The 13,501-nt window shown below is 34.5% G+C and overlaps 1 protein-coding gene across 28 annotated transcripts in view; it reads left to right on the forward strand.

The window, feature by feature from the left end:
• Nucleotides 1-13,501, forward strand: part of Ncor1 (nuclear receptor corepressor 1) — a 155,256-nt gene that overhangs the window by 36,071 nt on the left and 105,684 nt on the right. For all 28 annotated transcript variants that reach the window (XR_013092677.1, XM_076870297.1, XM_076870295.1 and 25 more), the window contains 2 exons: nucleotides 5,699-5,891; nucleotides 11,315-11,497. Coding sequence is in view for 27 of the 28 variants with exons in the window: in XM_076870297.1 (XP_076726412.1) it covers nucleotides 5,699-5,891; nucleotides 11,315-11,497 (376 nt within the window). In the remaining variant the exon portion in view is untranslated. The remainder of the gene's footprint in view (nucleotides 1-5,698; nucleotides 5,892-11,314; nucleotides 11,498-13,501) is intronic.

Consider the following 13,501-nt stretch of genomic DNA (forward strand, 5'->3'; position numbering starts at 1 on the left):
CTGAGCTGTGTTCCTAGCTTCTTTTTAAATTTTAATATTAAGGAGCTGGGTACAGTGGTGCATGACTGTAATCCCAAGGATTTGGGAGACTGAGGCAGAAGAATCTCAAGTTTGAGGCCACCTTGGGCAAATTTAGACCCTTTCTCAAAATAAAAAGCAAACAAACAAAAAAATAGTTTGGAAAGTAGCTGAGTGGTAGTAAGCCCCTGGGTTTGATCCCCAGTATTGGGAAAAAAATTTATTGTACCAGATTATAGTAGAACTTTCATTGATTATAATGTTAGCTGTGGGTTTTTCATAAATGGTCTTAATTATGTTGAGGAACTTTTATATCCAAATTGTTAGGGGTTTTTTTCCCATTATTTTTAAAAATTTTATTTATTTTCAGTGGTAGGTGGACATAATAACTTTATTTTATTATTTATGTGGTGCTGAGGATTGAACTTGGTGCCTCACAAGTGCTAGGCAAGTTCTCTACCACTGAGCCACAACCCCAGCCCAAGTGTTAGTTTTTATCAGGAAAGGATGTTGGAAGATGGAGATGTATCTCAGTGGTAGATAGCTTGCCTAGTATGTATGAGGCCCATAGGTTCGATTCACTGCACTGGGAGTAGGGGCAGGGAAAAAGAGTTGGATTTTGTTGGATGCTTTTTCACATCAATTGATGTTATGTCTTTTCTTAATGTGATGTAACACATGGATGGGTTTGTATATGCTAAACCTGTCTTTCATGCTTGGATAAATTCCACTTGGTTATGATGTATTTTTTTGTTTTTGAGGGGGGTTACTAGGGATTGATCTCGGGGGGCACTCAACCACTGAGCCATATCCCCAGCCCTGTTTTGTATTTTATTTAGAGATAGGGTCTCACTGAATAGCTTAGCGCCTCACTGTTGCTGAGGCTACCTTTCAACTTGTGATCCTCCTTCACAGCCTCCTGATCTGCTGGGATTACTGGTGTTGTGCTAGTTGCTCGATGCTGAGAGCCATAGCCGAGTCGGAATGACGAATGGTGTATCATCTTTTTGATATATTTTTGGATTCATTTGCTAATATTTTATTGAGGATTTTTGCATCAGTAATCTATCAGAGAGACTGGCCTATTGTTTTCTGGTTTAGGAATCAAGATGATGTTGGCCTCATAAAATGTGTTTGGAATTAGCCCTCAAGCTCTCATTTTTTGAATAGTTTAAGGTTTGTTAGTATTAATTTTTCTTTGGATATTTTGTAAAATTCAGCCTGAAGCCATCTCATCCTGGACTTCTCATTTCTGGGAAATTATGATTGCTTCTTCAATTTGTGTGTGTGATTGGTTTGGTCAGACTTTCTATTTCTTTAGGATTCAATCTTAGTAGGTTATATTTTTCTAGGAATTTATTTATTAGTGACAAATAATTATAACAGGCCCTTATTATCTGTTTTAGTTCTGAGATATCTGTAGTAATTTCTTTACTATTCACTATATTTATTAAATTTCCTTTCTAGTTTTCAATTGTGTAAGGAACCTTATTTCCTATCTTTAAAATTTGTTTACTTGTTCAGATATTATGTGATAAAATTTAAAATTATTTGGCTACATTTAAAATTACTATATGTGTACTTTTTGGTGAAATTTGGGGAGATAATTTATGTTAACCCTCCCCAGTTTCTAACAAATATCCAAAAGTAGTTTTTAAAAAGGTTTAAAATTTTTAAGTTGTACGAAAAAAAAGAAAAGTAAAGAGAGAGAGAGAGAATTTTTTTAATATTTATTTTTTAGTTTTTTCAGAGCACACAACATCTTTATTTTTATGTGGTGCTGAGGATCGAACGAGCGCCTTACTGCTTGAGCCACATCCCCACCCACCTTACCTACTTTTAACTCTCAAAGAAGCAGTATTGAGAGAAAGAAAGAGGGTCAGTTATATCCTAGGATTTCTCATGCATATTTCCTAATTGGAGAAAAGTTAAATGGGGGTGGTAGTGAATGGTATGCTTAGACATTCCCATTCTGCTGTCTTGGTTTCTCAATGGCTGCAGATAGAGGACCTGTGGTGTGAAATTTTCCAGGGTGATGAGCAAGCCCTCAGGAGTAATTTATATGTCTGTTTGGAAGAGTAGATCAGCAGAGGCTTGAACACAGCAAATATATACCTGGAAAGAGAAATTAAAGAAAACTCAATGTGCCCTCCCCCAAAAAGCCTTTTGTGTAAGAAACACAAACCAAGAATATACCCTATTAGTGCAGTGTACTGTTAAAGAACTTAAAATGATACATTCAAAAATAAAATGATAAGACAACCAAAGAAATAAAATGATTGATTGGACATTCAGGTATCACCCTGCCCACCTTTATAAAATCAGTATATAAAATGAAAAGGATCAAGGAATAAAATAAGGTATGATTGAAAGTAAGAAGTCTTGACAGAATCGGAATGAATGCAGAAGGACAAAGTTTAGGCAGTTACAAAGAAGTAGAAAAATATGAAGATCATCTAACATAATAACATATATTTCTGGACTGGAGAAACTTGTAAAGTATAGAAATTATGTAATTGAACAAAAAATGTTTTCCCCTTAAAGTTTAAGAGGAACTCTAGGTTGACAGAGGGTTTTCTTGTGGGCTAGCAATAACTTTGATTCTTTGTGTTGTGTTGACTGGCTTGACCTTTAACCTCATGACAGATGGTAGTTTTTTTCCCCCATTTTTTTTTAATTGTTGCATTATAGTTCTACATAATGGTGAAATTTGTTGTTACATATTCCTATGTGCATAACTTGGCCAATATTATTCCCCATTTACCCGCTTTCCCTTTACTCTTTCTTCCCATGGTGTCCTTAATCTACTGATCTCCCTTCAGTTTTCATGAGACCCACCCCCGCAACTTTCTTTTTCCTTTTTCTTCTTTAGTTTTCACATATGAGGGAAAACATATGACCCTTGACCTTCTGAATTAGGTTTATTTTGCTTCACATAGTATTCTCAAGCTCCATCCATTTACCTGCAGATGACCTAATTTCATTTTTCTTTATGCCTGAGTAAAACTCTGTTGTTTGTATGAATGTGTGTGGATCACATTTCTTTATCTTTTCATCTGGTTCCATAGTTTGGCTATTGTGAATTGTGCTATTATAAACATGCATATGCCTGTTTCCTTATAATAAGTATGATGACTTTAACTCTTTATCATAAATACTGAGGAGAGTTATAGGTGGTTCATGTAATGGTTTCATTTCTAATGTTTTGAGGAAACTATATTGATTTCCAGAGTGGTTATACTAATTTACAAACCCATCAACAATGGAAAAGTATTTTTTTCCCCTACATCTTCTCCAGCATTTATTATTATTTGTATTCTTTTTGCTTTTTTTTTTTTTTTTTAAGAGAGAGTGGAGAGAGAGAGAGAGAGAATTTTTTTAATATTTATTTTTTTTTTAGTTTTTGGCGGACACAACATCTTTGTTTGTATGTGGTGCTGAGGATCGAACCCGGACCGCACGCATGCCAGGCGAGCGCGATATCGCTTGAGCCATATCCTCAGCCCCATTATTTGTATTCTTAATAGCTGTCATTCTGACTGGAGTAAAATGTGTTTGATAGATTACTTCTGGCTAATGAGTGGAGGATGAATCTCTTGATTAATGTAGCTATTGTTGTTAAAATTGTGAAGTGCAAGCTCTTCAACTTTGTTCTTTTTTTCCCAAGGTCATATTGACATTCCATATAAATTTTTAAATTTTTTTAGTTGTCAGTGGACCTTTATTTTATTTATTTATATGCGTGCTGAGAATCTAACCCAGTGCCTCACACGTGCTAGGCAAGCGCTCTACTACTGAGCCACAACCCCAGCCCCTCCATATAAATTTTAAGATAGTCTTTCTACTTCTTTAAAAAGATGCCAATGGGAGTTTGATGGAGATCACATTGAATGACTCTGTTAAGTTACTTTGTATTATCTCAACAGTGTTACATCTTCCAATACATGAACATGAAATTTCTTACTGTTTTGGAGGAGGGGGCACTGGAGATTGAACTCAGGGGCACTTGACCACTGATCTACATCCCCAGACCTATTTTTTTTTTTTTTTTTATTTAGAGACAGGGTCTCACTGAGTTGCTTAGTACCTCACTTTTGCTGAGGCTGGCTTTGAAATTGTGATCCTCCTGGAGATTATAGGCGCGTGCCACAAGCACCCAGCTAAATTCCCTACTTTTTTTTTTTTTTTTTAATCTTTTATTCCAGCTGTGTTTTCTGAGTTTCAGTGTTTAAGACTTGATCCTCCCTTGGTCAAATTTTATTCTTATTTCATTTGGGTGCTATTGCAAATAGAATTATTTTTAAAATCCTTCTCAGGTTGTTCAAAGCTAGTATGTGGGATACAATGGGATTTTGTGTGTTGATTTTTGTGTCCTGCAACTTCATTGCATTTGCTTATTTACTCTTAAGCATTTTATGTGGCTTCTTTAGTGTTTTCTATGTAAGAGATCATGTCTTCTGTGAACAGGAATGCTTTTCCAATTTTGGACACTTTTTGTTTCTTTTTCTTGCCTGATGGTCTGACAAGAATGTCCAGTGGTGAAAGCAGTCATCCTTGTTTTATTCCTAAAGCTTCTTGCTCCACTGTTTTTTGTGACAAGGTTCTTCATTTTAAGAGGTCATGGAATTTTATGTTTTAAATGAGGTTTACAATTTTTGAAGTATAATTTTATAGGCTTTAGCATTTATTTTATCATCTCTCCTAAACATGAAACCCAATGATTATGTTTTCAGTGAAATGTTGTTTTTTTGAGACGTTAATTTAAAGCTTGGCCATAAAGTAAAATATCACCTCTGTAAATACTTTGGTAGAAAATTGTCAAGTTAATGAATACCCATAACCAAGACTCTGTAATACATCATGTAGACAAATAACAGATGCATCCTAACTTTCAAGACAGTTTTTTTTTTCTTTTTGGGGGAAATTTAGAGTTTTGGGGGTCAGGATGATGTGCTAAGAAACAGCATTGGAAAAAACTTGGTCTTTTTTTTTTCTTTTCTCTTTAGTGGTAATAGGGATTGAACTCAAGTCCTCCCACATGTGATGCAAGTGCTCTCCCACTGAACTACACCCACCCTACCCCCTTATTTGTTTTGAAACAGGGCCTCACTAGTTTGCCTACACTATCCTGGACCTTGAATCCTTTTGCCTCAGCCTCCCTAGTAGCTGGGATTATAATTCTGTGCCACTGTGCCTGGCATGTAATACCAATCTTTAAGTCTTGATGACACCTTACTTCAAGTCACTTGTCTCTCCATGTAGCAGTAGCTGGGAGTTTTGTGTGTGTGTGTTTTTTTTCCCTGCTTATTTTTATTATTGGTTGAAAAATCCTCAGATCTGGAATTCATTTTTTATGGCATAGGGTTTAAAACTATTTTATGGATATCCTTTAGGAACTTGTAATTTCTTTTGCAAATCAAAATCTTTTGTCATTTACTTCTAGATTTTTTTGTTTTTTTTAACTATCCTTCCCTTCCCCACCAAAGAATCTGTTATTGGAATTAGAAGTTTAATAGTACTCTAGTACGGTATATAGTATTCTGAGTTGAGCAGGAGGCAGGAAGGAGTTCACTTTGAAATAAACACAAATTTTTAATTTATTTAAAAGTCTTACCAGGATGTTAGAAGTATCACTTAAAAATTTTCAAGAATTTTTTTTGGTTGTTGTTATACGTATTAGGCCTCAAGAGAGGAGAACTGGATATGAACAGTTTCACCCAGGCCCATCCACAGTGGATCATGATTCACTGGAATCCAAGCGACCACGTCTGGAGCAGGTTTCTGATTCCCATTTTCAGCGTGTCAGTGCTGCGGTTTTACCTTTAGTGCACACACTGCCAGAAGGATTGAGGTCTTCTGCAGATGCTAAGAAGGTAAATATTTGTTCTCTTGCCCTGTGGAGCTATAGGTTTGTAATGTTTATTTAGCCATATTCAGGCATAGTGCCTAAAAGACAGTCCAGTTATGCCACTCCCTAAAGGTTACTGCTAATAGGAAAGTAAAAATTTTATTAAATAGAACCATATAACACAGATTTAGTACTCCAGACTTTAAAGTCAGTACTTTTGACTTTTTAGGAAATGAAAACAATCTGAGAACTGATAAAGAAAAATTTCTATTGGCTAATTCTCAGAAATTTGGACTGACTTGCTGCACTATAAAATATGGTCTGAGGCACTCAAGACTACCAGTTTTGTCAAATTTAAATTATATTTTAAATAAGCCCCTATAATTTAGTAGCAATTTATTAACTTACTACATAGGAGAAAACACATTTTAGGTACAGTTTAACTATAGTTTTTAATATAGAAAAAAAAATTGCTTCTAATTTGTATAAGTATTACAAATATAGAAAACTTGGAAATGATAGAGGAAAGAAGTGGTGTAATTTATTTGCAGATAATGACTCCCTTATTTCGTTAATTTTTAAATAAAATTTTATATATTTACTGAACTATGTGATATTTGGTATATATGTATATTTTGGAATGAGTCAATCAAACTAATTAACGTATTTTTTACCTGTTGTAGTTGCCTTTTATGTGGTAAGAACATTTAAAATCTCTTAGCAATTTTCAAGTATATAATATATTATGGTTAACTAGAGTCATTCATACAATCAGATGGAACAAATACTTTTAGTGTTAACTATATTTTGTGACATTTCAAATAATTCATAGAGTGAATTTATGAGAGTTCTTTTAAGCTCACATTATTTTTCCTCTTGTGTTTGTTATTACCCTTCTTTTGTGAAATGTGTCCCTGTATTATGCTTTTGCTTTGTTGTTATGCTTATCTTTTTCAGTGGTCTGTTTTCCTTATTAAATCTGTAGAGTAGGAAATACCTAACAAGTAGGTATTGAATAAATACTTGTTTTAAAATAAATTAAGAAATGCTTAACAGTGGCATATTAACCATTTTTATTAACATCTGTTAATGCTTTCCCCACTGTCTTTTTTCTTAATTTTTTTTTTTTTTTTTGGAAGCAGGGGCACTTAACCACTGAGTCACATCCCCAGGCCCCCCCCCCTTTTTTTTTGATATTTTATGTAGAGACAGGGTCTTGCTGAGTTCCTTAGTGTGTCTTGCTGAGTTGCTGAGGCTGGCTTCAAACTCCAAATCACTGGGATTACAACTGTGTGCAGTCACACCTAGCTCTATTTTTTTTTTTTTTCTTTTGTTATTTGGGATTTAACTCAGGGGCACTCAACCATTGACCCACATCCCCACTCCTATTTTGTATTTTATTTAGAGACAGGGTCTTACCGAGTTGCTTAGCTCTTTGCTTTTGCTGAGGCTATCTTTGAATCTGTGATCCTCCTGTCTCAGCATCCTGAGCTGCTGGGATTACAGGTATGCGCCACTGTGCCTGCTAAATTTTTTTTTTTTTTATCTTTATAGCATACTGAAGTTTAAAATGTTTTTGACAGAGCTGGGTGCAGTGGCACATGCCAATAATCCCAGCAACTCCGGAAGCTAAGGCAGGAGGATTGCAAACTCAAAGCCAGCCTCAGCAAAAGTGACATGCTAAGCTACTCAGTGAGATTCTGTCTCTAAATAAAATACAAAATAGGGCTGGGGATGTGGCTCAGTGGTTTTAGTGCCCCTGAGTTCAATCCCTGGTAACCCCCCAAAAATGTTTTTCACATCAAACCTCTTTCCTCTATTTACTTTTATGGCTAATTACCTTTTCTTCCCTAATATCATGTGAATAAATACCCACAATTTTCTTTGAGATTTTATGCAATGAAAAATAATTTAAAAGATAGTATGCCTACGCTTTATTTTCAAATAGTTCAAGAACAATTTGTATATATAAAGAGAAAGCAAATATAGCATACAACTGGTAAATCTAGATGAAGGATAAATGACTGTCCATTTTATTATTCATTTAACTTTTATGTAAGTTTTCAAAATAATAAGTTGAATGTAGAAAGCTCTTTGTGGTAAGCTAGCTTCTGGGAGATTTGAGACACACCTGACCATGTGATGCACCATTATTATATTGTGTTTCTCGTTTATAAGAAATGTTTTACTGCATTAAAAGGAAAAAAACCCTTAAACATAGCAAATAAAGTTCTTTCAAGACTGAATAATTTATCATAATATAATTTAAATATATATATATATTAGCAGAAGGGAATCTTAAGCACTCATTCATTAAAATGTAACATGTTGGATCAAAGTAAGACCTATTTTTTCTTTTTTTTCGGTACCAAAAAAAGGGATTGATTGTACACAGGGGTGCTCAACCATTGAGTTACATCCTAGACCCTTTTTATTTTTAGAGAGAGGGTCTTGCTAAGTTGCTTAGGGCCTCATGAAGTTACTGAGGCAGGCTTTGAATCTGCAGTCCTCATGCCTCATCTCGAGCTGCTGGTATGATAGGTGTGCCCATAGCACCTGAGCTTATTTCCATTTTATAGTTGGGAAACCAATATTGAGGAAAAGTCAGAGACCTATATAGAGCCTCTTAAGTTGAAAGGAACCCCTAGATCTGCTTACCCAACTCATTTTTCTGTTGTTTGTTTTTGATTTTATGTTGAGTTTTTAGTTAATGTTTTCAGATGGTTTCCCCATTTCATTATTTGCCTCTTATATTTATTATAATTTTGATAATCAGAAGATTGTTTTTGTTTCATCAGTTTTTCTTTTTAAATAGTATGTTTTGTTATTATCCTTCCTAAGCTCAAGATGTCATTTTTAAAAGTTTTTTTGTGATTTGCTGATAAGCCTCTTACGTTTGTTATTTCTTGGCTTTTATTTTGATATAAGATGTGAGTAGGAAATTAATTCTTTTTTTAAAAAATAGCTGTCTGGATGTTGCATGAAGGTGGGGACAATGTTTCGATTGTAATTTTGTGCCTAGATTCTGTCATATAATGATGTACTCAGGAGTTTTATCTTTTTGTTAAATATTTAATCAGAAAGGAAGTCGTGGAAAATATTGATATGTAATACCAATTCTTAGGGCATGCATCAGAATTACTTGTGGAGCATTTTCAAAATCTACTGATGAAAGTATAATGTTTTACATTTATACATAATTATATAACACAAATATTAATATAACATGGAAGTCCAGATGATTCATTAAATATTTTTCTCTGTACATTAATGTTTCAAAGTTTTCAGGAACAAGCTATCTCACAATTAAAGAAGACCTTAAGAAAATTAACAAATTCTGCAGTTAGTCTTCATTTAGTGCTAGAGTAGCTGGTTTAGTGAATTCAAGATTGTTATGCTTTGGTGGGTGACTCAGGAGGAATGCAGACAGGAGGATTGCAATTTCAAGGCCAGCCTCAGCAATTTAGTGATGCCCTAAGCAACTTATTGAAATGCTGTCTGAAAATGAAAAGGGCTAGAGATGTGGCTTAGGGGTAAAGCACTCCTAGGTTAAATATCCAGTACCCAAAAAAAAGAAGAATTACTATGCCTTTCATGGTATTAGTGAAGACTTGAATGTTAAAAAGATATTATAAAGATATTTCCGCCTATATTTTGTTTTTTAAGGTTGATGGGGAGATGGTCATACCCCAGATATGATTTCTTATTTTGAAGACACTGTTTTCTTTTGAAAACTAGTAACTTCAAGAATTTATATTGTAACAGAGGAAGCATGAAGTACAGGGTTTAAGGCTGCTAGAGATAAACTACATATTAAACCTAAATGATACAGGAATTTAACTATATTATTGATCTATTATTTAAATTTTTTTTAGATTTATGTGTGTGTGTATACATATATATGCATATACTTTTCGTTTTTTTTTTTTTTTGAGGTTCTAGAGATAGGCCTTCTGCATATTAGGCAACTATTCTGCTTCTGAGCTATATTAGTCTTTGTTTTATTAAGGCTTCCTTATAGAGTTGTATAGGATTTTAGGATGTAGCCACCATCGTCTTTTCTCCAGATGTCCCTTTTATTAAGTGTGTGCTATGTCAGGTTGAGCCTTTTTAGGCTTTTTAGCAATATACATGTTATGTTTTAGCTGTGGTCTCTGTAGCAAAGTGGTTTGAGACAATTATTTAGGTATCTCTTCTATACATTCTTGGTTTAGAATTAGAACCAGCTAGGTTTTGTTTGTTTTTTGGTACTGGGAATTGAACCCAGGGGCACTTAACCACTGAGCCACATCCCAGCCCCTTTTTATATGTAGAGACAGGGTCTTGTCAAGTTGCTTAGGGCCTTGCTAAGTTGCTGAGGCTGTCTTCAAACACTTGATTCTCCTGCCTCAGCCTCCCTAGCCTCTGGGATTACAAATCAGCACCACTGTACCAGGCTCATTATTTAATACCTGTTAGGTTTTTACAGTTTCATTATCATTCTCATTCTGGGCTTCTCATAGCCTAAAGAAAACTAAAACCTCAAACTAAAATTCATTTGTTTTATGACCTTGCTTATATCTTTTACCTCATATTGGAAGTTAGTGATTTTGTGTGTGTATTGTGATAGTAGATTTTGGGTGGAGGGGCTTTCATTCTTTTGCAGATTTGTTGGTGAAATTGATGAAGTTTTTCTTTTCTTTTTCTTTCTTTTTTTTTTTTTTTTTTTGTGTGTGTAAAGTAAGATGATGGTTTTTCACTAAAGAGAGATTACATGTGTTATAGTATGGACAGGCTTAGTTGTCTGTCTGCTTTACGATGGTAGGCCTAGAAATGGTAAGAACAAATGTTCCTAGGTCTGACTTCTGTGCCTCAGCTTTTATCCTTAGAAATTCTGAAAACTGTGTGTGTGAGAGAGAGAGAGATTGGGGATTGAACCCAGGGCCTTATACATGCTGAGCATACACTGTACAACTCAGCTGCATCCTCCAGGCCCTGAAAAATTTTTGATAGGAGTTCTTGGCCATATCATAGCTGTTAAGTTGGGTGGACACACAGGCTTTACCTGGAGAGACACTATTTCTTATTTTAAAGAGCCGTTGCAAGAAAATGGCTCAGAAATTTATCTCTTTCTTTCCTTTCCCTAGAATTTCCCAGTAGTGTCAGTATTGTTACTGAAGACTGATCAACCACCTGGCCACCTCACTGTGTATAGCTTTTAGGGTCTTCAAAATAGTGAATGATTCATCTAAACTAGAAACGTTCTGTAACCATCTGTGGGATTTATGTATGTAAATTTGCTTGTATGTGAATATGAAAATTGGTAGTAAGAGATTGCTGTTAGGGAAATAGTACACATGGCTCTGCTGTATTTTAAAAGTTACTTTTTCAGTTAAGACCATCTTGACTCTTAAACAGCCAGTGTGCTGTTAGTGAGAAATAAATTGCTGGTCTCAAATTTCTTTAAAGGATCCAGCATTTGGAGGCAAACATGAAGCTCCATCTTCTCCAATCTCTGGGCAACCATGTGGAGATGATCAAAATGCTTCACCTTCCAAGCTTTCAAAAGAAGAGTTAATACAGAGTATGGATCGTGTAGATAGAGAAATTGCGAAAGTAGAACAGCAGATCCTTAAACTGAAAAAGAAACAAGTAAGTGTTTTTATTTCTTAATATATGCTAATATGTTTTTCCCCCTAAAGAAGGTAATGTTGAATTTTCCATATTTTAGAACTATATATAAAAGGAATCATTCCTTATATAGTCTGTGATTTGCTTTTTTTGGCTATTAGTTTTCTTAGTTTCTGTACTGTCTGATTATACATTCTTTGAGTGTACTGTATGATGCCAAATTTGTTAAAATGAGAGTACAATTTTACTTTCCCATTTGTAGCATGGATGTGTATTAGTTTATGCACATCCTTATCTTTACTTGATGTATATTTTTTTTTTCATTTGGATATGAAGTAGTTTTCACTTTGGTTTTAATTTGCATTTCCTTGATTAGAAATGAGGCTGGGCTTATTTTCACTTGTTTGTGGCTTGTTTTCCCAGTATGTATCATTAAGGTCTTGTATCCTCTTAAGTTGTTTTGTTATTTTCTTATCTTTATTTCCTACCAGGTGTAGTGTTGCATGCCTGTAATCCCAGCTACTTGATAGGCCAAGGCAGAAGGATCATAATTTTGAGGCTAGTCTCGGCAACTTGGTGAGACCCTATCTCATAAGAAAAAGAGTTGTGGATGTAGTTTAGGGATAAAGCACTTGCCTAGCATGTGTGTGGGGGGAAAAGATTTCTTAAAGACTTGTCAGTTATGTACATCATAGATATCATTTAAGTTGTGGTTTGTCATTTTGTTCTTTTAAGGAAGGATTTGCTTTTTAAATGAGAAAGTATTTTGCCTTGATATATTGTCTAGACTGGTCCGTAACTCCTGAACTCAAGTGTTCCTCCTGCCTCAACTCTCAAGTAGCTATGATTACAGGTGTATGCCATCTGGCTCAAGGAAGGACTTTTTAAAAATTAAGATTATATGTCATATTCCACAATACTTACCTTTTCAAAGGGCTTGTAATATATTTATAAAGATCTGCCATCACCAGTAATTCCAGATATCAAATTAATTTTTATTACTTTAAGAGAAAGCCCCATATCAATTAGTAGTTACTCCCCATTTCCCTCATTTTCATCCTTTGGCTTCCCCTCAACTGTCTGTGTTTATGATTTGTGTATTTTTGACATTTTGACCTATAGCAATATAAATTATGTGACTTTTTGTGTTTGCATTTATTTAGCATGTTTTCAAGATTCATCCATGCAGTATTTTGTATGGACACTTTATTACTTTCTATGATTGAATAATAGTTCCATTGCTTGGCTATATTTTATTTGTTCATTCATTAGTTGGTAATCATTTGGTTTGTCCACTTTTTGACTATGATGAATAATGCTGATGTGATATTTATATTTTTGCATTGACATGTTTTCCCCCTTGGATATACATCCAGGAGTGGAATTGCTGGGTCATGTGGTAAATCCATTTAAATGTTTGAGGAACTTCCAACTGTCTTCCAAAGTGGCTGAGCCATTTTATATTCCCACCAGAAGTTTATAAGGGTTCCACTTTTTCTGTCTCCTTGTCAATGGTGTTTTTTGGTGAACAGAATTTCTTTAAGTCTTATGAATAAGGTAATTTATTATATTCTTAAAGTTTTATAGTTTTGCTTTCCACATTATTCTTTAATCCACTGGAAATTAACTTTTTGTCACCCTCAAGGTAACAGTCAAAAGCCCCCCCCCCCCACACCAACTGCTCTTTAGTATTGACTCTATTATAATTAATGTTTACATCTATAAGTAGATTGCTTTCTGGGATTTGGGTTCCTGTCTGCTGGTATTGTCTTTTTAGGTTCTCCTACTTATTAGAGATTTGTAGTAATTCTTATTCAGTAAGGTATGCCCCACTTCTGTGTAAATATTTCAGCTACCAAAAAATTTTGTATCATATAATTTTTAGGATCACGTTGTTCATTTCTCCAAAAAAATCTTTCTGAAATTTTAGAGGGAATCATATAGAATGTAGAAATCAATTTTGAGGGAGTGATGTCTTCTATTTTTTTGCATCCTGGGGATTGAACCCAGAGCCTTACTCATTAT

The sequence above is a fragment of the Callospermophilus lateralis genome, chromosome 11 (genome assembly GCF_048772815.1).
Source record: "Callospermophilus lateralis isolate mCalLat2 chromosome 11, mCalLat2.hap1, whole genome shotgun sequence".
Lineage (NCBI taxonomy): Eukaryota > Metazoa > Chordata > Mammalia > Rodentia > Sciuridae > Callospermophilus > Callospermophilus lateralis.